The sequence below is a fragment of the Tursiops truncatus genome, chromosome 15, assembly GCF_011762595.2.
Source record: "Tursiops truncatus isolate mTurTru1 chromosome 15, mTurTru1.mat.Y, whole genome shotgun sequence".
NCBI classification, from domain to species: Eukaryota; Metazoa; Chordata; class Mammalia; order Artiodactyla; family Delphinidae; genus Tursiops; species Tursiops truncatus.
Window position 1 is genome coordinate 85799519 of NC_047048.1, and position 27885 is coordinate 85827403.

The following is a 27885-nucleotide window of genomic DNA, read 5'->3' on the forward strand; positions in this document are numbered from 1 at the left end:
GCTATCCCATCCTGGTTTTAATTCCATTTCTCTTATAACTGATGACGTTGAAGAACTTTCCCTGTGCTGAATGGTGCATTCTCTTTAGTGAGGTTCCGTTCAGGTCTTTTATCCTTTTAAAAACAAACAGCTTTATTGAGATGTCATTTACATACCGTAAAGTACATATATAGAAAGCGTCATGCAGTGGCTTCTAGTGTATTCAGAGTTGTGCAACCACCATCATAATCTAACTTCTGAACATTTTCATCACCCCAGAGAGAAACCCCGCACTATTAGGTAGTCACTCCCCTACCCCGAAGCAAGCCCCTGGCAACCACGAATCTACTTCCTGTCCCTGTGGGCTTGCCTGTTCTGGGCATTTCATATAAATGGAATCCTACAGGACCGGACACTTTCACTTAGAGTGTTTTCAGGCTCATCCACACTGTAGCATGTGTCAATAGTACCTCATTCCTTAGTTACACCATGTTTGGTCGTCATTCGTCAGTTGATGGGCATCTGGGTCGTTCCCAGTTTTTACATACTAGGAATGACGCTGCCATGAACATTCCTGTCTAAGCTCTCTGTGCGGATATATGTTTTCACTTATCCTGAGTAGATATCTAGGAATAGAATTGTTGGGTCATATGGTGACTATATTTAAACTGTTTTCCACAGCAGCTGCACCATTTTACATTCCCAGCAGCAACGTAGGAGCGTTCCAGCATCTCCACATCCTCACCAACATTTGTTATGGGTCTGTCTTCTTGATTACAGTTATTCTATGGGTCTGAAGTGGTGTCTCATTGCAGTTTTGACCTGCAGTTCCCGAAAGACTAATGATGTTGAGCATCTTTCCATGCGCTTATCAGCCATATGTATATCTTCTTCGGAAAAATGTCTGTTCAGAGCCTTAGCCCGATCTTTCAGTGGGTTGTTTATTTTCTTAGTGTGGAGTTTTGAGAGCTCTTTATGTATTCTGAATACAAGGCCCTCAGCAGATATTTGACTTGCAAATATTCTCTCCCTGTCTGCGGCTTTTTATTCACTTAACAGTCACTCGTAGCACAAAGGTTTTTCATTTTGCTGAAGTCCAATGCACCCAATTTTTTCTTGTGTGGAATGATCCATTGACATTGGCAAACCCCAGATCACAAAGATTTTCTCCCCTCTTTTCTTCTAAAAGTGTTATAGTTTTACGTTTCACACTTACATACAATATCCATCTTGAGTTAATTTTCCTATAAGGTGTGAGATTTAGGTCAAGATTCATTTTTCTTGCATATGGATGTCCAGTTCTTCCAGCATCATTTGTCTAGAGATTATACTTTCTCCATTGAATTGCTTTTGCACCTTTTTCGAAGCACCATTGGACCTATGTGTGGGGCTATTTCTGGACTCTGTTCTGTCACACTGACTTTTGTGTCTATCTCCACACCAAGACCACACTGAATCAATCATTGCAGCTTTATAGCAATTGCTAAAATCAGGAAGTGTGTGAAAAGAATAATCTCTTTAACAAACGGTGCTGTGATAATTCTACATCCATTTGCAAAAGAATGAAGTTGGATCCCTACCTCACACCACAGACAAAAATGAACACGAAATGGACCAAAGGCCCAATAAATCTATAAAACGGTTAGAAGAAAACATAGGTGTAAATCCTCGTGACCTTGGATCTGGCAATAGATTTTTAGATATGACACCAAAAACACAAGCAAAAAAGAAGAAATAGGTAAATTGAACTTCATCAAAATTTCAAACTTTCATGCAACAAAGGATACTATCAAGAAAGTGAAAACACAACCTACAGAATGGGAGAAAACATTTTCAAATCATAATGAGTAAGGGTCTAGTGTTCAGAATATATAAGGAACACTTACAACTCCATAATAAAAAGACAAATAACCCAATTTTTAAATGACCAAAGGATATGAATAAACATTTATCCAGAGAAGATACACAGATTGTCAATAGGCACATGAAAAACTGCTCAACGTCATTAGTCATTACGTACCTAGAAACAGACCATCAAAATATATGAAGCAAAACTGTCTGAACTGAAGGAAGAAATAGAGAGTTCTACACTAATGGAGACTTCAACACTCCCCTCTCAATAAAGGACAGAGCAACCAGAGAGAAGATAAGGAAACAGGGGACTGAAATAATGTGCTAAACCAACTAGATGGAACAGACATGTGCAGAACACCCCACCCGACAACAGAACACACATTCTTCTCAAGTGCACATGGGACAATTTCTACAATAGACCATGTGTTAAGCCCACAAATTAAATCTCAGTAGATTTTTTAAGATAGATATCATACAAAGTGTCTTCTTCAACCACCATGGGATAAAGTTAGAAATCAGTAACAGAAGTAAAATTCACAACTATGTAGAAATTAAACAACACACTCAAACAACCAATGGATCAAAGAAGAAATCACAAAGAAAATTAGAAAATGCTTAGAGGTGACTGATAATGAAAATACAACATATCAAAACTTATGAGACATAGAAAATAATAATGCTAAGGGTAAAATTTATAGCTATACACACTTACATTAAAAAACAAGAAAGATCTCAGACTTCCCTTGTGGCGCAGTGGTTAAGAATCCGCCTGCTAATGCAGGGGACACGGGTTTGAGCCCTGGTCCGGGAAGATCCCACATGCCGCGGAGCAGCTAAGCCCATGCGCCACAACTACTGAGCCTGAGCTCTAGAGCCCACGAGCCACAACTACTGAAGCCCGTGTCCCTAGAGCCCGTGCTCCGCAACAAGAGAAGCCCGCGCACCACCACGAAGAGTAGCCCCCACTTGACACAACTAGAGAAAGGCCCGTGCGCAGCAATGAAGACACAACACAGCCAACAATTTTAAAATATAAATAGATAAATTTTTAAAGTTTAAAAAAAATAAACAAGAAAGATCTCACATCCTCAACCTAACTTTACACCCTAAGGAACTAGAAGAAGGACAAACTAAACCCAAAGCTGGAAGAAGGAAGGAAGTAGTAAGATTAGAGAAGAGCTCAGTGTGATATAGAATAAAAGCAGTAGAGAAAATCAGTGGAGCCAAAAGGTGGTTCTTTGAAAAAAATCCACAAAATGTCCTTTAGCTTCATAGGCGAAGAAAACAAAGAGAGAAGCTTCAAATTACTGCACCAGAACTAAGTCCTCCTATACATGGTCAAATGATGTTTGACTAGAGTGCCAAGACTACAGGGAAAGAAGAGGCTTTTCAACCAACGGTGCTGGAAAACTGGCTACCCACCTGCGAAAGAATGAAGATGGACCCTTACCTACACTATATACAAAAATTAACTCAAAATGGATGGAGGACCTAAAGGTAAGACCTAAAACTATAAAACTCTTAGAAGAAAACAGGAAAAAACCTTCATGACACTGCATTTGGTGATTATTTCTTGAATATAACACCAAGAGCACAGGTAACAGAAGGAAAAAAAATAGACAAATTGGACTTCATGAAAAAAATTTTAAATTTGCACCTCAAAAGAAACTATAAACAGTAAAAACGCAGCCCACAGAACGGAGGAAAATAGTTGCAAAGCAGATATCTGATGAGGAATTGATATCCAGAATATATAAAACTCCTAAAATTCGGGCTTCCCTGGTGGCGCAGTGGTTGAGAGTCCGCCTGCCGATGCAGGGGACATGGGTTCGTGCCCCGATCCGAAAAGATCCCACATGCCGCGGAGCGGCTGGGCCCGTGAGCCATGGCCGCTGAGCCTGCGCGTCCGGAGCCTGTGCTCTGCAACGGGAGAGGCCACAGCAGTGAGAGGCCCACGTACCGCAAAAAAAAAAAAAAACTCCTAAAATTCAACAAGAAAACAAACAGCCTAATTAAAAAATGAGAAGAATACTTGAACAGGCATTTCTCCAAAGAAGATATACAAGTGGCCAAGAAGCACATGAAATGCAGCTCAACATCACTGATCATTAGGGAAATTCAAATCAAAACTACAATGAGATACCACATTGAGAGAATGTAGAGAAATATGAACACCTGTGCACTGTTGGGAAGAATGTAAAATGGTACAGCCACTATGCAAAACACTATGGTAGTTCCCAGAAATATTAAAAATAGAATTACCATATGATCCAGCAGCTCTACTTCTGGGTATATACCCTAGAGAACTGAAAGCAGGGTCTCAAAGAGATATTTGTACACCCATATTCACAGCAGAATTATTCAAAATAGTTAAAATGCGGAAGTGGATCCAAGTGTCCGTAAGCAGGTGAATGGATAAGCCAAGTGTGGCCTATGCATGCAGTGGAATATCGTTCAGCCTGGAAAAGGAAAGCAATTCTGAAACAAGCTACACCACGGGTAAAGCTCGAGGACAGTACGTACCAGGTAGCCAGTCACAGAAAGACAAATACTGTGTGATCCCGCCTACACGAGACACTTAGTCAAAATCATACGAAGAGAAAGTCAAAGGATGTTTCTGGGAGGAGGGGAAATGGGGAGTGCTCGCTTAATGGGGGCAGAGCTTCAATTCTACAAGGTGAACGAGCTTTAGAGACGGTTGGCGCTGACGGCTGCACAACATTATGAACGTATTTATTACCACCGAACCGCACCCTTCAGAATGCTTAAGACGGGAATTCCCTGCAGTCCAGTGGTTAGGACTCTGCTTTCACAGCCGAGGCCCAGGTTCAATCCCTGGTCGGGCAACTAAGGTCCTGCAAGCCGGCAGCACGGCCCAAGGAAAACAAAAATGGTTAAACTGTTATGTGTATTTTACTGCAATAAAAAAAAAAAATTGGAAAAAAAAAGAAAGTACTAAAAAAAAATAAAATAAAATAAAATAAAATAAGGAAGTACTGATGTGTGCTACAATATGGATGAACTTTTTTTTTTTTTTTTTTGCGGTACGCGGGCCTCTCGCTGTTGCGATCCCTCCCGTTGTGGGACACAGGCTCCGGACGCGCAGGCTCCGGACGCGCAGGCTCCGGACGCGCAGGCTCAGCGGCCATGGCTCACGGGCCCAGCCGCTCCGCGGCACGTGGGATCTTCCCAGACCGGGGCACAAACCCGCGTCCCCTGCATCGGCAGGCGGAGTCCCAACCACTGCGCCACCAGGGAAGCCCAACACGGATGCACTTTGAAAACAGTACGCTGAGTGAAAGAAGACACACACAACAGACCAGACCACATGCTGTGTGATTCCATTTATATGAAACGTCCAGAACAGGCAAAATCATAGAGACAGAAAGTAGATTAATGGGGCTGAGGGAGGGGCGTCGCTTAATGGATACAGGGTTTCATTTGGGGCTGGGGATGAAATGCTTTGGAACTAGATAGAGGTGATGGTTACACAGCATTGTCAATGTATTCAATGGTTGCCACTAAATTGCCCACTTTAAAATGGTTAGTTTTAGTTTATGGGAATTTTACCTCAATAAAAGGATTTGGGCATTGCAATTTCTCTAGATTCTTATCTTTCAAAAAGGTTTTAGTTCTCAGATCACTCGTGTTTCTGTGTTAATTTTAGGATCTACAGCTTTTTAAACTTTTGCTGAGATTTTTATTGGAATCACACTAAACCTATATGTCAGTGTGGAGGGAACCGATGTCTTTACTGTGTTGGGTCTTCGTTTATTGGGCCTTCTTTGATTTCTTTCATTAGCTTTAATTTTTGGCCTACAAATCCTATACGTGTTTTATTAGGTTTATAGCTAAGTGTTTCATGTCAGAGTGTCACTATTATAAATGGTATTTACAAAAATTTCTGCTTGTAAAATCCCTAGCATGTAGGACTACGATTTTTGCCCACTGACTTTGTATCTTGCTAATCTCATTCACTCAGTTAGGCTTTTTATAGATTCCTGGATGACAGACCACCACGTTGTCTGTGAAGAGGGACAGTTTTAGTTCTCACTTGTAATCAGTATGCCTTTTGTTTCTTTTTCTTGCCTCATTGTACGGGCCATGACTTCCAGTAGACACTGAATATTCATCGCGAGAGTGGACATCTTTGCTCCCTACCCAGTCCTGGTGGGAGGACCCTGTCTTTCTCCATCAAGCATGGTGTCTGTTGGCCGTACTTGCTGGGAGTTCGCGGGTGTAAGCAATGCTCCTTACAAGATTGAAGACGTCCTTTTCTATTCCTCGTTTGCATGGTTTTGATCATGAATGTGTTTGCCAAACTCATTCCCCGTCATTTGACACGAGCTCACGCTTGTGTGCTGGTGCATTTTTACAGCAGCCCCTTTAAGGCCTTTGTCAGTCATTACAGCATCTGCCACCCCAGAGTCAGCGTTTGCTGGCTGTGTGCTGCTTCTCAGGCCAGCCGAGCTTCTCCTGACGCTTTGCCCCGGGTAATTCTATTTTATTTTTAATTTTTTTGGCCGCACCGTGAGGCTTGCAGGATCTTAGTACCAGGGATTGGACCCAGGCCCTCAGCAATGAAAGCTCGGAGTCCTAACCCCTGGACCACCAGGGAATTCCCTCGCCGAGTAATTTTAGATCTCACCCTGAGGTTCGGTATTCTCGAGGAATAAACGCTGATTTGTCGTACGCCTCGGGTGGAACTCCAGGGCACCGAAGTGCTCGCTTCTGACAGTTGTTCCCAGGTTTGTATTTGCTTTCTGGGGAGAGAGTCTTTCTGACCTCCTCACGCCTTCACGCTGGAAACCTGTAATGTCTTTTACTACACAATTCACCCTTTCATCAACTGTATTTCTTGAACACCCACAACAGGGCTGAGTCTTTCTTAGCCACTGGGGACTGAACAGGTGCAAGGTCAGCCCTCCTAGATTTTACTTAACCAGCAAAAAAACCAATTAGGTTATTTCCAGTAGTGAAAAGTGCTATAAATAGTGACTTTCACCAAGCACCTGCCATGCGCCAGGTCCTGGCGCTTCCCGTTTTACCCACAAGGACGCTGGGAAACAGCAAAGTGCTCCCACATCGTAGGCATTCATTAAACATTCGTCAGCAGTTTTATTTCTTCTGCAGATGGTGGCCTCACCTACAGAGGCCCAGCTCCTGCTAGAGAGCCCGGCAGTCACTGCCACCAGAGAAGAGGTCTTCTGACCGGAAGGCAAGGGGCGGCCCGTGCCGTGGTCCTGGTGGGGAGCAGGTGGAGGAGCCCCGAGGGCCCCACCCTGCTCGGACTTTCCAGAGCCCTCACCTCACCCCCAAACGCCTGCGGCCACAGCAACCACGCAGGCACCGTGACAGCAAAGGCCCCTGGGTTAGAGCAGCACCTGGCCCCTCCTGTCCGGTCTTCACGGAACACCCGTCAGGAAGGTGCCGTCACCACCCCAATCCTGGCGGGAGGGGATGGGGCTCGGGAACAGCTGGGACCCGAACCCCAGGCCCAAGCCTTGCCCCCCCAGCCTTGGGAGCCCATGGCCATCAGCCGTCCTGCCCCTTCCGCAGTGCAGACGTCCTGCGTGTGGCCATCTCCAGCCCTCCCGACGATTTTCCTGTCACAGCTTCCCGGGTGGCTGGAGGCTCACGTGTTGCGTCCTGACCCCGCGCCCAGCCTGCCCACCCTGAGCCCTGCAGGAGCCTCCAAGCACACGGGCCATCACCCCCTGGGGCCAGCGGAAGGGAAGGGCTGACCTCTCCTGAGCTTGGCCCTTGTCCCAGACCCCGTCACCACCCACCCTGAAGACGGAGCAGCCCCTGCCCAGGCCTCGCGGGTCACCATTGGCCGCTGGGGTTTGGGAACCTGCATGAGCCTGTGTTTCCCCAAGGCTGGAGCCGCACCCGGGGGTGGCCAGCAAGACAAGGGCCCTGAGGTGGACCCAGCGCCTCCGAGGACACCAGACGGGGGTGCAGGCCCTCTGGGGGTCATCCCGTGCCATCTACGCATGGGCTGGGGTGGACCAGATGGAGGCCGAGACCCCTCACCCCTTCCCCCGTTCTAACCAGGGTCCCCGATGCCAGCCGTGGGGAGTGACTGGCGGAGCCCCACCTTCCTGGCTTAGTAAATACAGCCTTTACACATTCGCTTTTAAAAAAACAAACAAAACAAACGCTCTTTATGGATTATCTGATCTTGAAGCCGTTGGTGAGGTTGAGAGTGAGGCGGACAGGGCCAGGCTGGCCCAGCAGGCTGCTGGAGGGTGGCCTGGGGAGGTGCGAGACGCCGCCACCAGGGCTCCTTCAGGGAAGGCCTCCCAGCCCGGCCAGGAGTGGTCAGCACACAGCCCCCACCGCCCCTCCTCCAGGGTCGGCCTGGGCCGCAGAGCCGCCACACCCCAGGCTCACTTCCCCCGCTGGCTGCCTGGGGCCTGACGCAGGTCACCCTGACAGTCTCTCCTCGCTCCAGGGCTCCCCATGGGACCGCCGCAGCCCCACTGGGCAGCCACCTGAGCTGACACCACCTCTCGCCCAGTGCTGCGTCCTCCCGGCTCCCCCCACAGGTGCAGGTCACCAACACACATCCTGCACCCCAACCTCTGCCTCAGCAGCTGCTCCCAAGACACTTCTAGAGGAGGGAATTCCAGACAGGAAGTGGCCACAGCGGGTCACAGCTGCGTGCCCTGCCAGCCCAGGGTCCCAAACCCTGGCGGCCAAGGGTGGCCCCAGGGCACGGCTGGCCTCGCCCTCAGCCCCGGAGGCACAGGCTTCACAGGCTCTGCCCAGCGAGGGCGTCACGTGGCCTGGTCAGCCTAAGGAGGGCCCTGCTGGCCGAAGCCAGAGAACCTGGGTGGAGAGAACGGAACAGAGTTGAGGGCCAGCAAGCTCTGAATGTGGAAGAGGGAGCAATAGCCCCCAGGAAGTCTCAGCTCCGAGCTGGGCAAGGGGCAGCCAGAGAACCCCTCCCGGTACTTGTCCCCTGTCCCCGAACCCTCCTCCCCAGCTGCCCAGGCCTGAGCCAGGCCCAGGGAGCCCCAGGGAGGCAGCAGCCTGGGCCCCACGGGGAACAGATGGGGGTGTGGCTGTGTCGGGGCCGTCCCAGGGGCCCGGCACTGTTTGTGAGCCGGGCGGAGGAGAGGCTGCGGAGGCCCCGGGGGCGGGATGGCCCAGGCTGTGAGGTCGGCACAGAGTGACAAAGGTGCCACATGCTCTCCCCCACCCCATCCCCTGGGGAGCCCCTGGGACATCTCATCTTCTGCTCCCCTCCGGGAGGCAGAACCTGACTTCAACCTCCCCATACCCACAGCCCAGTGCACCGCGGCTCTCTCCAGCCCCAGGGCCTTTGCACCTCCCTGCACTAGTGCTGAGACAGCACGTCCTCAGCCTCTGGGGACTGAGCCTGGAGAGGGCAGGGGCTACTGCTCACCGCCCCTGGCACACCTGGTCTTGCACTGCCTGCGTCGCCGGCGGGTTACCATGGCTCTGGATGGCTGGAAGCCACAGCAGCAAGGCCAGCACCAGCCTCCCTCCCCGAGCCCCTCCCAGCAGAAGCCCTGGTGGCCCTCCTGCCCCTAAGCTGACCCTGTTCTCCAGAGCAGCCCCCAAGTCTCAGCTCTCTCTGCTCAGACCCCGCCATGGGATGGCTCTACCCCAGGGGCCCCGATCCATCTGGCCTCCCACTTCTCACACTGCTGCTCCCCCCTCCCCCGGGAGTACTCGGCGTGCCTCCTGGGCCCCCGGAATGGCACCAACCCTCATTCCCCCAGCTGTGTCCCCTCCTCAGTGACCACCAGGTTCAGCATTTGGACAGGTCACCTCGCCAAACCCTACCCCCTCCTGACCATATGAGCGGTCCGTGGCCCTGGGCAGGCCCCTCATGCTGGCCTCCCCAGCTTCGGGCCCTGGCACCCCAGTCCTGTTGGAGGCATGCATGAGGGGCACCCCACGAGATGCCCACACACTCAGCCGCTGACCACAGGGACACGGGAGTTCACAGAAGGGGCAGAGAGCCCTGTGGCTGAGGGTCCTTCAGAGCAAGACAAGCCTGGGTCTTGCTGGAACATTCCATCCTCCTGATGTCAACTGCACTGACCAATCTGCCCTGTCAGTGAGCCCTCAGGCCTGGCTGCCTCTCCCACTGCAGGTCCTGCCACTGGCCCCCCACCCCGTCCAAGGCCAGCAGCCCCCCTGCTCTTGCCCGGCAGCTCTGAGCACTGGGCCCTCCGCAGCTCCCCCTCAGCTGAAGCCTGAGAACCCCTCTCCAGTCCCCCCTCACCGAGTGGGGACCCTCCTTCTAGGCCTGCCCCTCTGCTGGAAGGGGCACCTACCTGACTCACCCCCACTCCCCATGCCCGGCCGAGCCATTTGCACACAGTAGGTGCTCAGCCAACCCAAGCACTGGGTGAACAGAGCAGCACACGGTCCAGTCAGGGCCCCCGTCTCACTCAGAGACCCCTGTCAGCGCCCCTGCCTGGCTCCTGTGTCCCTACCACAAACCCACGAAGGCGGTGCCCTTGTCCTCAGTTTCCCCAGCACGCGGCCAGGGCTGGCACCCGCCACCTTCGCAAACCACACAACACCCAATCCAATCGTGCTTCGAGCTCGCCGGGGGCTGCCCCCCACTTGGGGACGGCCCCGATGCTGCCAGCTTCCAACCGCTGGTGTGTCTCAGGGGTGGGCAGGAGGGGTAGACACGTGCAACCGGGCAAGTCGGTGGGCTGGGGTGAGGGCGCTCTGCTGCCCATCCCAGGCAAACACGTGGTCAGGGGCTGGCAGCAGAGCTGAGACCAGAGGCGAGAGGCTGCCCCGCACAGTGGGCAGCTCTGTGAGGCCCTGAGCAGAGCTGATGGCCAGAGCCCACATGGACCCAAGTGGCCAACAACCGAGCAACAGGGCCCTGGTACATTTGATCCACGACCAGGCTCAGGGTTTGGTGAGCATGGGAGGAGTGGGGGATGGCAAATGGCCCTTAAGAATTAAATCTGATTTGCAGTAAAGTCATCATCCAGAATTAACGCCCTGGAGGAGGGCAGGAAGACGGCCAGGCCGTGCCTGTGGTGACCCTGGGAAGCAAAGGTCTCTGGCTGTGAAGGGAGGTTGGGGTGAGGGCTTGGGGGGCCACGCGTCCCTCCTTCAGGGTCTTGTCTCACGGCTATGAGCAATCCAGCTGACCCTCGCTGTGAACCACGGTTATCTTGGAAGCCCATGAAAGATGTGGCTGGATGGGTGGCAGGGAGAGACGCTGGAACCGTCCTTTTCCCGGTGACCAGCAGAGGTCCAGTCCATGGGGACACCAGGAAGAGACGGGGAAGGCCGAGAAGGAATGAGAGTCACCTGGGCCAGGTAGCTGCACCTCCTCCAGGGTCCCCTGGCCACACTGCAACCCAAGCCAGGTCGCAGTTAGGAGGTCAGCAGCTTTGACCCCCACACAGCCCAATAAAGGGTTACATTCAGGGGCAGCAAGGCTGCTCCCCTCCTGGGGCCTCAGTTTGTCCGTCTCCTGAGTGAGAAGTTGGACTGAGGCTCAGGAATCCTGGAGGGGTCCTTGAGGGGGTGTGAGGATATAGAGGGCCCAGCCCAGGGGGTTATGGGATCTTCCTGATGGCCCCCCACCGAAGCCACCACAGATCTCCTGAGACCCTCCCAGCCAGCAGGGGCGAGACTGCCCAGCTAGGGCCTAGTGCCAAAGAGCCAGGGAGAGGACAGGGGGACTTCTCCTCCCTACAGAGGGAGGCTAGGGGTCGGGGGGGCGGGGCGGGGAAGGCCGATTTCCACATTGGAAAGGAAGTCCTCCTCCAGGTTGAAGAGCCAGGGTGTGGCAGGGCCCAGGCCCTGCACGGAACATTCTGGGGCTGCCCAAAACTGGGGGCCTCGCCTCCAGCTACTGGTGACATCCCCAAACAGAGGTCTTTACCCCACCCACTGACATAAGCTTCCCCTCTGCCTGCCCTCCTTTCCTCTCTCCCTCCTCCCCCACCCATGCCTTGCAAGCAGCTGGATGCAAGCTGGCACTGAGAATGGGGAGTGGGTTCCAGAGCCCCCAGAGCTGTGAGGGAGACATGGGTGGGCTCCCCAGCTTCCCACCTACAATGAGGTCCCTGAAGGGCTGGAAAGCTAGAGGCACACAGCTCGTTCTGGGTGGCACCCAGGCCGACAGCTGGGGGAGGGCACCCGCTGGCGGGGGCCCACGTCTGGTTGAGCAGATGTCCCCCCAGTATGGGTGAGAGTGGGGAGTGCCCCATCCTGAGCAGAGAAGGCCAGAGCAGAGGGGCACTGCGAGGGCTGGGCCTGCGGGGCTCAGCCCAGGACTGGGGGCAGCGGCAGAAACAGACCGGAAGTGCAGGGGCCACCGTCCGGCACCCCCGCCGCCTCCACGGAGCTGGAAAGGTGGAGACAGGCTGGACCAGCAGCAGGCCTGGGTCCAAAAGGATGGCCAGGGCCCGGGAAGGTGGGACGAGAGGTGGGAGGGAGACAGGCCCTGCTCTAGGACTGGGGCAGCGGTTATTTAACCACCCCAAGCCCAGGCCAGGCCTGGATGCGCTGCCCGGGCAGCCCAGGTCGGACGGACGCTGCAGGGCTGGACTTCCTCCAAGGGCAGCCAGCTAGGGCCAAGCCACGGGGGCGGGGCAGGGCAGGGCGGGGCGGGGCCAGGCTGAGCTTGGGGCGGGGCCTAGTAGGCCTCGCAGGGGTCCTGGGCGGGACTGGAGCCTAGCAGGGGCGTGGCCTCGCCGGGGCTGGGGCGGGGCCTGGATCGGGGCGGGGCTCGCAGGGCCCGGGGCGGTGCCGCCATATAAGGGGGCGCGTCGGCGCGTGCGTGCCCGGCGCGTCTGGGTCGTGGAGCCGTCGGCCGCGGTCTCCTCTGCCGATGGGCTCAGTGGCCTAGCGACCCGGTTCCCGCCGTCCGTGATCGAGCGCCGAGGCCCGCGAGGGGTCGCCGCCGAGGTGAGGGCCCGGGCGGCGCGTGGGTGGGGTCTAGCGGCCCGAATAGGAGCGACGGCTGGCGGGGCGGACCGCCCGGCGTCCGGGAGGACCGAAGAGCGCGGGTGGGAGGGGGCGGCGGGCAGGGCCCGGGGCGCGGAGCTGGGAGCGCGCCGGCTGCAGGCAGGGCCGCTTCCCGGAGCCCCAGGCCGGCGGCCCCGCGCACAAAGCGCCTTTGTTGTCCCGCGCGGCCTGTTCGGGCTGGTTAGAGCCGCCCGCGCGGAGAGGGCGGTCCCGGAGTTCCGGAGCCCCGCCTCGGCTCGGTAAACAAACCTGGCGTCCGCCCCTCCCGAGAACCCACGCGGCTGACCCTGGGGTCCGGGTGGGGAGTGCCCTTCGCGAGAGGCAGCGGTGACCGAAGGGGCTCCCCGACCCCCGCGTGCGCAGGTTTCCACCAGCCCACAAGCAAGAGCATGGCAGCCATCCCCTCCAGCGGCTCACTCGTGGCCACCCACGACTACTACCGGCGTAAGTAAGCCCCTTGCCCGCCCCCCCACCAAGTCTGACCCGGGCTCCCCCACCCAGCTTGTGGTGTCAGCTCCAGTTCCTTGAGAATCCGTATCCGAGTGGGGAGTGAGCGGCTAAGGACCCCTGGCATTGCCTGTGCTGCAGGCAAAGCCAGCCCTTGGTCCGGTGGGCTGGGGGCTCAGTGCCCTGTGGAGCTGACCTGGCCTCTTCTCTCCAGGCCGCCTGGGCTCCACTTCCAGTAACAGCTCCTGCGGAAGTGCCGAGTACCCTGGGGAAGGCATCCCCCGCCACCCCGGTGAGCGCAGGTCCACCCCTGGCTGTTCCCAGGGACTGACTGGAGGGGGTGGGTAACAGTACCGTGACCTCACTTTGCTTCTCTCAGGTCTCCCCAGAGCTGACCCGGGACACTGGTGGGCCAGCTTCTTTTTCGGGAAGTCCACTCTCCCGTTCATGGCCACAGTGTTGGAGTCCCCAGAGCAGTGAGTCCACCTTCCTGGGGGCCGTGGGGGGGGGGGGGGCAGGTGGTAGCAGCCTCTGACCACGTGCTCTCCTCCAGCTCAGAACCAGCCCAGGCCTCCACCGGCATGATCACCTGTGACCTGGCTCGGGAAGCCGTGGGGAAGCAGCAGCCTGGCGGCCAGCCTGGCCAAACCAACTCCAGGCCCCCGTCCTGAGTGGCCACCACCAGCTGCCGGGCGGGCTTCCTCCCCAGGCGCTGGGCTCATCAGAGCCCCCCTCCTTCCCCTCCCTGAGAGTGATCAGGCTGCAGCCAACACAAGCAGTTGGGTTTTTAATATCAAAACAGCAAAACACCAAAAAGGAAGTTGAGAGAACTCCACTCTTTACTGTCCAAGCCACATGAGAGCCTTCCCGGCACCCTCTAACCTGTGCCTTGCACCGAGTAGAAAATAAACAAGCAGCCAGCAGCCACGTGGTGTGTGTGTGTGAGCTCCATGCCACCCCCACCCCCGCGGGAGGAGTCACCAACCCCTCAAACTTCTCACTTCCTGGGCCCTCCTGGGGTCCCTCCCTAGCGGGCCACCTCCGAGATCTGGCTCCGGTTCACGTGGGCAGACAGCTCCGGTGAGTGTGGAGCCTTGTATCTGAGAAGAGGTGGGGTGCCTTGCTATCCTGGGGAGCCGGGGAGAGCAGGCAGTCCCAGGGCAGCCACTGAGGTCGGGGTCCTCGGAGTAAGCCCGCCTCGGCCCCTGCTGCCGCGGCAGGAGACAGGGTCTCTGGCTTGGGTCCAGAGCCCTCAGACGTGGGGCCCGGCGCCCTCGAGGAGGCCGTCCTCAACCTGGTGTGGAGCAGCTCACGCGCCCTGCTCTCCCACGTGCCTTCCAGTAAGGGCGGCGTCTCCTGTAGCCTCTTGTAAGGCACACTCTGGGCAGGGCCCCCGGCAGCCTAAGGGTGAGGGGAAGGGGGTGTGGGAGGCTCTACGGGGCCCCACCCGGGGCAGCCTAGCTTTGGGCAGAGTCCTACTTGGGAGCTCTGTGTGTGGCTGGGGAGTCGTCTCATCCTCTGCTGGCCTCCTGGGGGCAGGCGTGGGGGGTAGGCTGGTGGCGTCCACGTGCCTCAGTGGCCGGCAGAGACTGACCGGGGCCTGGGGGTCAGGAGAGGGCAGTTCAGTGAGGGAGCGGACGGAGGCTTGGTGTGAGGGCGGGGGCCTAGAGGGGTGGTCTCCACTGGTTAGCAGGCTGGGCTCAGCTGGCCACCCCGCCCCAGCTCCGCTCTAAGTCACGGGGGTCGGGAGTCCATCCCAAGGCATTTGGGTGGCTCGTGGCCCCCAAAGGCTGCACCTTCTGTCCTGCCTGCCCTCAAATGTGTCCAGGCACAGTTAGCCTGACCCCCACCCAGTCCTTTCGGTCACAGTGTCCAGACGTGGCCCCCCAGGCCCCCCGGGGGCAGCTGGATAGGAGCAGCGGCTGGCCCCGGGGAGCAGGCGTCAGTGCCCCTGTCTCCACAGAGGACTGGGGGGGTCCACACCCCCTTATATCCAGGTCTCAGGCAAGGCCAGAGGGCACAGGGAGTGCAGCCAAAGCCTCGGTCCCCACCGCGCACGGCCCGGAAGCTCAGCCCTGGTCCTGACAGCCGGTGGGCTTTGGGTCAGGACCAGGGACAGGTCCACTCCCTTTGGAAGGAGGGGCGACCTGGCTCCTGGAGCCCCAGGGCAGGTGTTGGCTGTGGAGGTCCCAGCACTTTCCAGGAGCTGGTGTCAGGTGGAGGGGCAGTCCCAGCTCCTGGCTGCACTGGGCAACAGGTGGGCCCAGGGCTGCCCGAGCCCCTTCTCGGGAGTGTCCGGTTGATTCTGGGAGCTGTTGGTACCTTCAGCAAATCCTCAGTAAATCTGGGTCAGCCCACTCCCATGATCCGAGGTTGCTCAGGCCCCTCACGAGGGCTGGCCTGGCCTGCAGGCAGTGGCAAGGAGGCGGCCGACGCAGCAGGCTCTCGTACCTTCTGAGGCTGGAGAGCTTTTCCCGCAGCCCTTTGAAGCGGGGCCTCTGCTCGGGGTCCCTGTGCCAGCACGAGAGCATCAGCTTGTGTGTGTGGTGGGTGGGCACTCCAGGGGGCACGGCATGCGGTAGCCCGCCTCTACCTCAGGAGGGCATGGACGTGCCTGTGGCGGGCGGGACAAGAGGGACTGTGGAGGCAGGGAGGCCAGTGCCGCCCCCCCTCCCGCAGGAAGCCTTGGGCTGTGCCCTCGCCCTCTGCATCCCTGGCACTCACTTCTAACGCCCTCCCACTGGACGGTGACGCCTGGAAGGCATCAGGCACCCAGTGATGGTGCAGGGGCCGTGTCCAGGTGACGGCCCCCTCCCGCCCTGCCCGCAGTTGGCAACACTGGGTGCCCAGTACCTGGACAGGGCATCTGACCCCTGCTGGAAATCTCATGGAGGAGAACCCCGAAGGACCAGGTGTCAGATTTGATGGAGTAATGCCCTCGGGAGAGTGCCTCGGGGGCAGTCCACTTGTAAGGGATGCTGTGGTCATGGAAGAGGTAGACGTTCTGCGATCAGACACGCTGGGGGCGGGCCTGGGGGCCGCCTGCACCCTCCCTCCCCACAGCATGGACAGGCTCGGGGAGCCCAGTGCTTGGTGGGCAAGTGTGCGGTCGGGACCCACACTGCGTCAGGGCTCCCTGGGACCCGTGCTGCCGGAGCTGAGCAGGCAGAACCTGCCCCAACAGGCCCTGCCCCAGAGGACCATAGTCGCAAAACCCAGCAGAGAGCTTCCCAGGACAAGGGGCAGAGTTTCTCCAGAAGTGAGCTGCAAGGAGACACTGGGAGGGGCGGTGGGTCAGCAGCCAAGCTGGCGTGGCGCTGGGGCCCGCTCGCGGAGCACACTGGAAAGGCTGACGCTTAGCTCTGGGGCATCACGATTCAAGGAGCCCCTCAACTTCTCAGCGTGTGACTGAGAGTCCCGGAGGTGCTGGTATCACCTGCCTGCTGGGCCAGGCTGAGCATGGAAGCAGGACACTGGCCAAGGGCGAGTGAGGGGTGGGCCCGCTCCCCCCACGCCCTGCCACCTGCGCACCATGCCCTGCTGTGCTGCCCCCAGCCGCTGGGCGCCCGAGCTGGCCCCGTGTAGCTGTCCTGGACTCAGGCAAGTGCCTGCACTGCCCTCCCAGGGGCCTCCTGATCCCGTTAAGACCCAGCTCCGGGGGCTTCCCTGGTGGCGTAGTGGTTAAGAATCTGTCTGCCAATGCAGGGGACACGGGTTCGATCCCTGGTCCGGGAAGATCCCACATGCCGCGGAGCAACTAAGCCCATGTGCCGCAACTACTGAGCCTGCACTCTAGAGCCCACGAGCCACAACTACTGAGCCCACGTGCCACAACTACTGAAGCCTGCGCGCCTAGAGCCTGTGCTCTGCAACAAGAGAAGCCACTGCAATGAGAAGCCCGCGCACCACAATGAAGAGTAGCCCCCACTCGCCCCAACTAGAGGAAGCTTGCGTGCAGCAACGAAGACCCAATGCAGCCAAAAATAAAATAATTAAAAAAAAAAAAAGATCCAGCTCGGGCTCCACAGCCCACATCTCACCTGAGGGCGGAAGGCCCACGGGAACCTCCAGCTCCCGGCACCCTCTGCTCTCCGCCCTCCCCTGGCCCTACCTTGATGAGCCTGCCCAGCCCCAAGTCCCCGATTTTGCAGATGTTGTTTTCCCCCACGAGGATGTTCCTGGCGGCCAGATCCCCGTGGATGTAATTATGCAATTCCAGGTAGCACATGCCCCCGGCCACCTGTGCTGCAATGCCCACCAGCTCCGAGATGGGCAGGGTTTTCTCATCGGAGTCTGCAGAGGCCAGGGGAAGCCAGCGTGAGTGGGGCCAGCCAGGGCCAAGTCCTCTCTGCAGACTCCTGCGCTCAGGGGTGGGGCTGGGACAAAGGGCAGATGGGCTGGTTTAAAATTGGAACTGTGGACCCACTGCAGCCCTTGTGGAGAGCTGTTAGGTATCAGAGTTACCACAGTCCATACATACCCTTTGGAATTTCCTTCTGGGAATCCACACTGAAGCAATAGGAACTCAAAGACGTATGTACAAAGATGTTCATCACAGCATTATTTACACGGTTAAAAACCTCAAAAGGTTTCAACAGGCACCTGAGTGGACGTGGCACATCCACGTGGTGGTGCAGAGACCGTCAGGATTTCATTTCTGATGAACAATTAGTGATACAGGAAACTGCTTGCAAAGATCAAGTGAAAAGCGCTGCAAATGTGGCCATAATAAAATATACCCCCCAGGGGAGATAGGGAGGGAGGGAGGGAGACGCAAGGAGGCGGAGATGTGGGGATAGATGTATGCATATGGCTGATTCACTTTGTTATACAGCAGCAACTGACAAGCACTGTGAAGCAATTATACTCCATAAAGATGTTAAAAATAAATAAAACAATATACCCCCAGATACACACATATGCATACTGGGTGTCATTTATCCTACGGTGCACGTTTCTCCCATTTCAGCGTCTCTGAAATTGGGCTGCATCTGCATACAATGGCGCCTCCACGAACTGGCTGCGACTGTCTGGTTTGGGTGTTTAATGAAACACCGGGGCTTGTCATAGATGATGAGGTCTGTGCAGCAACGAGATACGTGGTGTGTGAGCGCGTGTGTGCGAGTGAGTGTGTAAGCAAACACCAGAAGGAGGGACAGCGCCTTCTAGGAAGAGAGAACAGCAGTGAGAACCAGGCCTGTGTGTTCCAGAAGTTGGGGGGGGGGGGGCAGGCCACCCCAAGCGTTTGATTAAAATGGCCTCAGTTCACCGAAGGTGTAGGAATGATGAGTGGCTTTTCTTGTCTTTGTTCTTATCTGTATTTTGTCAAATTCCTGCAATGAACGGATGGTACATTTATCACAAGATATTTTAAATCCTTTCTTAAAACAGAAAAGGCTGATGAGCAATCCCAGGCTGTCTGGTGAATGGCAGGCGGGCGGGTGGGGGGCGGGGAGGGTCGGGGGGTCGGGGGGGGCGGGGAGGGGGAGGGGCGGGGGCGGAGGGGGGGCGGGGGCGGGTTTTCTTTTTCTTTCTGTGCCTGTTTCCCGTTCCCTGCAGCGGCACGAGTCATTCTGGTCCCCCCACCCCGCTCACCCCGCAGCAGCTCCAGCAGGCTCCCGTTGGGCAGGAGCTCTGTGATGATGTACCCAGGGTCCCCCACAGTGCCAGGATGGGCTTGTGCCGCGGCTTCTTCATGGCCTGGATCTCCGACTAGAACGTGTGCCGACGCAGAAGCTCAGCTGTCGGGGCAGGCGGGCGGCCTTGCTGGGTGCAGCCCTCGGAGGAGCTGAGCCCCTGTCCCACCCATCCCCCCGCCCGCACGCAGCAGCGGCTCAGGAAATGTGGGCGCCCTCCCCGACGCCCCAGCTCCCAAGCCAGGATGCCAGGGCAGACACAGCCTGGCCCCCGCTGTTCACACAAGGGTCCACTGTGCCCACCAGCTGCTCTCCCCACACCCCAGGGACCACAGACACCCCCATGTGGTTTATGCCTGCCCAAGCCAGACGTGGAGCTGGAACAACCCCTCCCAAGGGTGTTCCCTTGCACCCCTGGGCCCCTGGTTCCTGAAGTGGGCGAGCCCAACCTCTGGTGGGTCCCAAGAAGATTTTAGATGAACCTTTTCAGATTTCTAGTGATCTACTTATTTTAATGGATTTCCTTCCATTTACATGAAGAATTTAAAATTCCCTTTTAAGATAAATGCATTTAGATAACAGCATGAAAGGAGAATGCCACCCGGACACTGCGGCAGGTGCCACAGGTGATCCAAGTTAGGGCAGCGAGTGGCTGGCAGGGCGTCAGGGCCCAGGGCTGCTGGGCTGCCCCACCCCCGTGAGTAAAGCCAGAAGTCCCCGGCCTGGAGCCCGCTCACCTCGGACGATCACCTTGATGGCCACTCGGACCTTGTCCTTCCAGAGCCCTTTGAAGACCTCCCCAAAGTAGCCGGAAGCCCAGCTTCCTGCAGAGCGTGAACTCTTCCCGAGGCCTCTCCCAATCATCACAGTGGGGCAGGGGCTCCAGCTCATGCTGCAGGGACACGGGGCGGGGGCCCCCATCCTCGGGAAGTCAGCCCCTGGTCTATCATCAAATGTAGGGCCACGTCCTGCTTGGGAGGGTCCCAGTGTCCGGCATGTGGCCAGGCTCTCCCAGGGACTGCCCCAAGCCTGGCTGACCCCTGCTGTGTCCTGCAAACAAAGGCCACCACCACCCCTCCCCCGCACCTGCTCTGGGCCAGCGACACTGGCCTGACTGCCACCCACACAAAACTCCCGTCTGGCTGCTCGCCGGGGCACGTGGCCCGAGCTCCCAGCAGCCCAGAGACTCCGGACGCAGCAGGAGCACAGCTGACCTCTAGCTGGCCCAAGGGTGAGAGTGACTGGGCAAAGGAGGACACGTCCCCTGCCCACCGTCCCCCCGCGCCCGGCTCTGTACAACCACGGTTCCCACGTAGCCAGAGTCCCTGGGCTGAGTGTTCCCAGGGGTCCCCCAGCCAGTCAGGGAGTCAGGACCCACACCCACCTCCACCCGAGGGTTTGTGTCCCTGTTGGGGGCAGGGTCCTACCTTTCGGCAGGGCGAGGTCAGCCACAGGCCGTGGGACAGGCTCTGGGCCTCGTGGTGGTCCACGAGCTTGGGTAGGCTGAGGAAGGACACAGCCTCGTTGAGGTGCAACTGGCCGTCCTGCCACCAGATCTTGTAGTGGCGAACGGTCTGCTGGTCCCGCACCGGACGGAGGGGACGCTTGTGAACAGGCGCTGAGAGAGGCCCACTGGCAGGGGTGCCCCCAACGCGGAAAGGAGAGAACCGGCCAGACCCCGGGGAAGGCACCCAGGCCGCAGGGCCTGCACCCACTGAGGGTCAGAGCTCCCAGAGCAGGGCCTGGACGTCACAGCGCAGTGGAGGGGACAGGCCAGAGGGGCCGGGCTCTGCATGCACGAAGGGCTTAGGGACCAGGAGCCCCGAAGTCAGGCCCAGGTGGGGCTGCGGAGCGGGCAGGGGCGGGAAGCGGGCACCCGAGAGGACGCAGTTGGCGCCCAGCTTCTCGCTGACCCGGATCAGGAAGGCCCCCAGCTCGTTGCCCGTGGCCTGCAGTCGGTGCAGGGCTTCCGAGAGAGAGATCGGGCCAAAGAACCACCTGCGGGGCGGGGGGACCCTGAGCCGCGCGGCTCCCCGCCTGTGCCCCCCACCAAGTCCCAGCCCACCTGATCCGCTGCCTCCTCGTGCCCCCAACCCCGGCCCACAGCTGCCCGCGGACACTCACTGACCCAAAGGCCCCTCTTTGCCCATCACCGACCCCAAATGTCCCAAGTGGCCAGTTCTGGACCCCAGGAAAGACCCTGGTGACCCAGAAGTGGAGAAGGCCCCTCCCACTACCCTTCCCGGACTGTCCCCCGTCTGTGCGGACAGAGCCCCCCATCCTGTGGGTACAGCAACCCTCCCCGACCTCGGCCGTGGCTCTGTGGCCATTCTCTCGGACCACATCGTTCTGTGACTCTGTGGCCGCCTTGTGTACCCGGGCCACAGGCACGCCATGCTCTGGCACCGTGGGACCTGGGGACGCACATGCACCCACACACGTGCACAGGCATTCTCACACCCCAGCTCCCAGCGCCAGGGCAGGGCTGGGCCTGCGGAGTTTCCCAGGGGACCTCTGCTGCCAACCGCCCCGCCCTTTGCGCCCTCGGCTCCCTCAGGCCCCGTCGGAACGTGGGTCCCTGCACGGAAGACCACTGCCCAGCACTGAGCCCCGTGGGGTCCACGGGCCACCCCCACCAATCCAGCACCTCTGGAATCTCTCCCATTTGCCCCACCCCCCACGAACCACCCTGCCTCCTTCCCCTTCTCGAGTGTGCTGGGTTCCCAGGGCCCGCGGCCTCTGCACTGGCAGTGCCGGCCCCTGCCTCGTCGCTGCCGGGGGCCCTGCCTGAGATGGTCCTGTCTGCACCAGGCTTAGTGTCCCCCCCGGAGGGGCGGCCCTGCCCGCGTCGGCTCCCCTGCCTGAGATGGTCCTGTCTGCACCAGGCTTAGTGCCCCCCCCGAGGGGCGGCCCCGCCCGCGTCGCTCCGGCACAGCAGGCGCTCAGTGAGTGGCGTGCACAGGCACACGGGGGGGCCGTGGGAACCCCCCCAGACCCTCCCGTCCAGAGCTCAGGGAACCACCTGGGGTCGCGAGGACACACGCACGCCGGCTGCGCCTGTGACCCAAGCTTGCTGGGCCGCCCCCAGGCGCACAGTCGTCTCTGGGAGCCACCTTGCCAGCGACGGGCAGCCGTGCTGGTACGGGCCGCAGGTCTGTGGCCCACCCCCGGGCGGGCCTGTCGCAGTGGCCTTCCCGCTCCCTGACTAGGCCAGCAGGCTGGTTTCCGGAGTTTGGAAGGTGAGCGAGGCTTCACACCCCAAAAGGCCCAGGCTCTGCCTTGGACTCACTGTCAGCTGGCTGCCCTTCTCTGGGTCCCGGCACGGAGGAGGGGCCGGAGCCTCTGCAGCCCCCATCCCCAGATGTCACACAGCAGAAGCCCGGCCAGGGATCCCAAGGCCAGGATGGTAGGCCCAGCCCCACCGGGGGGGCAGGGAGACAGAGCCACGGGCCACCCTCCTTGGCAGCCCAGGGTCCCTGCCCGCACCCAGAGCCCAGCCACAGCGGCGCAGAGCTCTGTCCCGATAGACGCCCTGCAGGGCCCAGGGACGGGCAACTTGGAGTGACCCACGAGGGTCGCGGGGAGACTCACGGCTCCAACCCCACCGTCTCCTTGGCCAGAGCCCTGCCCACCCGGTCCAGCAGCACGGTCCACCACCACTCCTCCTCCTTTCTGGCCACATGGAAGAGGTCCCCTGCCCGGAAGCTCAGCTCCTGGGCTGTGCGGGCCTCGAAGTCCCAGAGGCCCACATACTTGTGCTCCTGCTGCCCACCGCCACTGCCCCAGGCTCCAAGGGGCCCCCACCCACCTGGTCTGATGACCTTGACCGCCACGAGCATGGAGTCCAGCCACAGGCCTTCCCACACCTCCCCGAAGTAGCCTTCGCCCAGCTTCCTCCGCAGGGTGAACGCAGAGCGGGGTCGCTGCCACTCGTCCTGTTCAGGGGGCTTCTGCGGGTGTGGGGGGCATTCAGGGCCTTTGCCCATGGCTCCCTAGGCAGAGTGGGCAGCTGCTCCTGGGGCCCCAGGCCTCTGGCCCTCTGCCCCTGCGCCCCAGCACACGCTCAACTCTGGCCCTGGCCGGGGCAGGGGGCCCGGGTGCTGACCTCCGGAGGCCTGGCCCTAATTGCTTCCAGACCTAATGGCACCTTTGCTGGCGGCAGGCATCCATCCACAAGCGCTCGTTACTGCCCCTGTCCGGACTGTCACTAAGAGACCAGAGGAACCAGATGGCTGCCCGGCCCCCCGGCAGGACCGCTCACCTGGGACAGGCGCAGGTACCACGGCTCCAGCGCAGGTGTGGCGCCATCCCCACTGGCATCTCCTCCCACAACCTCCGCACTGGCCTGGGGCTGCCGTGGGCGCCTTCCCCAACCTGCCCTCCCCTCCTGGCCGCTCTACAGGGCTGGGCGGGGTGGGAGGGCATCCTACAGGCCTCATCTTCCCCCCACCCCAGAGAATCCCATAGAAATATAACACCTGGGCTTCCCTGGCAGCGCAGTGGTTAAGAATCCACCTGCCAGGGCTTCCCTGGTGGCGCAGTGGTTGGGAGTCCGCCTGCCGATGCAGGGGACACAAGTTCGTGCCCCGGTCCGGGAGGATCCCGCATGCCGCGGAGTGGCTGGGCCCATGAGCCACGGCCGCTGGGCCTGCGCGTCCAGAGCTTGTGCTCCGCGGCAGGAGAGGCCACAGCAGTGAGAGGCCCGCTTATCACAAAAAAAAAAAAAAAAAAAAGAATCCACCTGCCAATGCAGGGGACACGGGTTCAAGCCCTGGTCTGGGAAGATCCCACATGCCGTGAAGCAACTAAGCCCGCGAGCCACAACTACTGAGCCTGTGCACCACAACTACTGAAGCCCGCGCGCCTAGAGCCCATGCTCCGCAGCAAGAGAAGCCACCGCAATGAGAAGCCCGCGCACTGCAACGAAGAGTAGCCCCCGCTCGCCACAACTAGAGAAAGCCCACGCACAGCAATGAAGACCCAACGCAGCCAAAAATTAACTAATTAATTAATTTTTAAAAAGAAATATAACCCACAGGGATGAATCAGAGTGTGGAGGAGTCACTGGGGCACCTGCTCCCAGGCTTCATCAGGTCCCCCCCTGGCAGCACCCAGTGGGCCAGCTGGACGCGTGCTGGACAGTGTCTCAGGAGGGGCAACCTGGCAGGTAGGGGGGTGGGCATGGGCCCACCTGGGGCTCACAGGGCTGTCGCAGCTTCCAGTGGGCTTTGCAATAGGCCAGCAGCTCCTCCAGGCTGGGGACGAGCTGGTCCTTCTGCAGGGAGAGGCTGCCAGTGGCTGCTGTGGGGATGCTGTAGTGGTGGACTTTGGTCCGGGCCCAGACTGGGAGGGCACAGAGACGGAGGCCACATCTCGGCTGCAGCCTGCCCTGACCCTCCCGCCACCCCAACCAGGTGATGCATACTGTCGGGTCCGAGGCGGGTTGGGGGCTGGCACTGCCTGGGAAGCAACCACCCCAAGGTCAAGGGCACCTGGTAGCTGACAGGGAGTAGTCCCCATGGCTGCTCTCGCTGGGCCGCACGGGGAAGGCCCCCAGCGCGCTGGGTGGGGGCAAGAGCAGCTGCTGGGCCTGGGTTCGGCTGATGCCACTGAAGTACTCGCTGCAAAGGGCAGGCCCAGGGGTCCCCACACCAGCCCAGCCCCGAGCAAGCCCTGCCCACCACGGGCCAGGCCCCAGAGGCCCACTCCGCGCAGGTGAGAGGGAGAAGGAACACCTGGCTCCCGGTACTGGGGACCCAGTCCGGGATCCACACCTGCCCCAGCCCCCAGGGCCCAGCCTCTGGAGTCATCGGGGACTGGACACAGGTGGGGGTGCCCCCCAAAGAGGGGACCAGGTAGGCAAAGCTGGCGGGTGGGTGCTGCTGGAGCCTGGGGTGATCTGATATTGCAGATCAGCGGCTGAGACAGGCCTGCCCTGGCACAGAGGCCTGTGCCCACCCTGGGGGGCTACAGGGAAGGAGCCAGAGTCAGTCGGGGGTCTGGGCTGAGGCTGGAGGCAGGAAGGGGTGGGGTGATGGGGGGCAGAGCGGCACAGGCCTGAGGGACGTTGGGGGGGAAATCAGCAGACACGCGGGGAAGTGTCAAGGACCTGTGGACCTGGGTCTCCCGAGACGAGCCCTGGCTGGATGGCAGGCTGGGGACACACTGATGTGGGAGCAGGACGCACAGCCCCGTGCAGCTGCTGGGCTCCTCCTGCAGCCGGGCCTGCTGTCTGGGACCCTCTAGCCAGGAGAGCCTCTCCCACGGGAAGGGCTACAGGGGGCCTTCCCTGGACAGCAGTGCTTCCCACCCCACCCCTCCCCTGGACCCACTTCGGGGCCTGGGGGGCTGGGCCCAGCCCCCGCGCACATCCCGCCTTCCGCGACGTTCTTGGAGCCCGTCCCCGGAGTGTGCAGCAGTGGGCGACAAGACCGGGGGCCCTGCAGCTGGAGAGCAGTGAGCCTCTCTGTGGGGGTTGAGGGGTCTCCCCGGCCCGCCGGCCTGGGGACAGGAGCCAGGTAGCTGGGGCTGAGGACACCACGAGTGTGGCAGCCCTTGCATCTCAGCCCAGACACACAGTCATTAGCTCTTCCTCCCAGCAGCCCCTCCCCTCCCCCAGGACCCTGCCAGCCGCCTCCAGGAGCTGCTCTCGGGGTCCGTCCTCCACCTGGGATGACTGTAGGCCCCTACCCATCAGAACGGCTGGCTGTGGGGTGGTGGCCTGGAGTCCTCTCAGAAGGCACCTTCCTGGGAATCAGGCTTTTCCCCCAGATGCAAATCCCCCAGGAGACTGTGGGAATGCTGAGGGGCCCCCAGGATGCTGAAGGTGGCCTGAGTGAAGCTGAGACCTGCTGCTGGTCGGCAGAGACCGAGCTTGGTGCAAGACCAGGGGCCTGCGTCAGGGCGAGGTCTGGGCAGCTGAGCCTCGCTTTGCTGGCCCCGTTCACCAACCAGCTTCTGGCCTGTTCTCAGCCAGCATTTCACCTCTTGGTGCTGGGGCTGGGAAGAGGCGTCTCTGCCCCAGGGTTCCCCAGCTGGCGCCCCCTCCATCTAGAAGTCAGGGATGGGACTTCCCTGGTGGCGCAGTGGTTAAGAATCCGCCTGCCAATGTGGGGGACATGGGTTCGAGCCCTGGTCTGGGAAGATCCCACATGCCGTGGAGCAGCTAAGTCCATGTGCCACAACTACAGAGCCTGTGCTCTAGAGCCCACGAGCCACAACTACTGAGCCCACGAGCCACAACTACTGAAGCCCGTGCGCCTAGAGCCCGTGCTCCGCAACAAGAGAAGCCACCGCAATGAGAAGCCCGCGCACCGCAACGAAGAGTAGCCCCTGCTCGCTGCAACTAGAGAAAGCCCGCATAGCAACGAAGACCCAACGCAGCCAAAAATAAATAAAATAAATAAATAGAAGCCAGGGATTACAGTGGCCGAGACGTTCAGGAGAAAGACGGGGAAGGACCACGCCCGGGGCGTGGATCGAACGTTTGAGGCCCAGTACTGTGTCCACAGCCACAGGGCACTGTGTCCACAGCCACAGGGCAGGGCCCTGCTCAGCGCTGGCACACAGCTGTGCCGGGAGGCTACCCTGTCCTGCGGACCCTGAGCCTGCGCCGAGAGGTCACCTCCTCTGGAAGAGCGCCCAGCCTCTGCTTCCCCCCCATGATCACAGACTGGCATGCAAACAGACAAGTGTCTGTGCCAGCCTCTCCCCACCTGTAGACTGCCTTGGCCCTAGGGGCCGAGGGCACTCAGGGCAGTGGGTGGGCTCCCCCACCTGGATCCAGCCTCCAAATGAGCCTCTCTGGGAGCAATCCCAAAGGCCAGGGCCATGTTTGCCCCATACCTGGCCCAGAGCAGGGGGAGGGGGCCAGGTGAGTGAGGACAGGTGAGAAGGGTGGGCGAAGACATCTCTGTGACCCAGCTTATCACCCCTTCCAGCCCCGGGTCACCACCTCACCCCGTCACAGCACAAGCTCACTACTGTCCTCACCGTCTCACTCAGAACTGCATCCCAGTCCCCAGTCCCCTGCCCTCCAAGGAATGACCCGTCAGCAAAGATTGCTGGATGCCAGGCCTGAATCCCTGGGTGCGATCAGGAGGGCCTGGCGAGTGCCGCACGCACACACACCCACCAGCCGGCTCGCCCCCGGCTTAACCACGCCTGCCAGAGTCCCTGCCACCTTCCCTCCCAGCGGAATCGGGTGCCCAGGCTTACTCCTGTCTCCCCAGAGGGGGCGGTACTCACGGCTGGTTCCAGAGCGTCTCAGGGGCGGCCTTGTTGGCCACGTAGGTGATGGGCACCAGCCCCGTGCTGGGCCAGCCCGCGAGCCGGCGGGCGAGGATGTAGCCGCCCTCCTCCCTGAGGGCGTGCAGCCTCTCCCCGCGGCTGACACTCAGGTCCTCCGCGCTCCGCGCCGTGAAGTCAGCGCCCTGAAGAGCTGCGCGGGGGCCGGGGGGGTTGCAGGGCTCCGCGGTGGGGGGCTCCGCTGCCGCGGGTTCCGGCTCCACGTCGGCGTCGGAGTCCGGGTTCGGGAACCGCGGCGCGCCCGCCGGCCAGATCTTGTCCCAGAAGAAGGACAGGAAGGTCAGCAGCTTCCTGAAGAAGGGCTCCATGCCCGGCGGTGCGCCAGGCCCTGCAGGGGTCGGAAAGGGTGCAGCAGCGGGGCTCGGGGACCCCGACGGGGAGAAACTGGCGGCGCGGCGCGACGGTGAGCGCTGGAGCCTCGCTGGCGCAGGGGGGGCGGGTGAGAGTCGCTCCAGAGGTCCCCGCCCGCTCCCCGCGGTGCTCACATCAGCACAGGGTGGCCCCCCAGCCCCGGCCACACGACGGCCGCTGCTCTCCTCGACCTCTAGGGTGTCTCGCAGGCGGCACTGGTACCCCGACCGCTCCGAGTCGCGTGCGTCTGGGCCGGGATCTGTCCCAGGACGGCGTCGGGGCGGGGCCTGGAAGAGGGTTTCCCGAAACCTGCGTCTGGGCG

General features: G+C 59.6%; 3 protein-coding genes across 3 annotated transcripts; 1 reads left to right on the forward strand and 2 right to left on the reverse strand.

The window, feature by feature from the left end:
* On the reverse strand, positions 1-27520 carry SRMS (src-related kinase lacking C-terminal regulatory tyrosine and N-terminal myristylation sites). Its single transcript, XM_033840497.2, has 2 exons — positions 27153-27520; positions 1-113 (listed from the first exon to the last, which is right to left on the reverse strand). Exons 1-2 carry the CDS (start codon positions 27518-27520, stop codon positions 2-4), a joined length of 480 nt encoding a protein of 159 aa, XP_033696388.1. The 3' UTR covers position 1.
* PPDPF (pancreatic progenitor cell differentiation and proliferation factor) lies at positions 12607-14119 on the forward strand. The gene is made up of 5 exons (XM_033840498.2): positions 12607-12762; positions 13186-13266; positions 13484-13561; positions 13649-13745; positions 13823-14119. The coding sequence occupies exons 2-5, from the start codon at positions 13212-13214 to the stop codon at positions 13938-13940; spliced, it is 348 nt and encodes a 115-aa protein (XP_033696389.1). The 5' UTR covers positions 12607-12762; positions 13186-13211; the 3' UTR covers positions 13941-14119.
* PTK6 (protein tyrosine kinase 6) lies at positions 14044-24048 on the reverse strand. The gene is given in 11 exon segments (XM_033840499.2): positions 14044-15812; positions 15815-15862; positions 16097-16273; positions 17381-17562; positions 18865-18930; positions 18933-19010; positions 19643-19718; positions 19720-19797; positions 20333-20496; positions 20785-20903; positions 22497-24048. Coding segments are annotated over 11 exon segments (1602 nt in total). The 5' UTR covers positions 22892-24048; the 3' UTR covers positions 14044-15593.
* Positions 27521-27885: the final 365 nt, after the last annotated feature.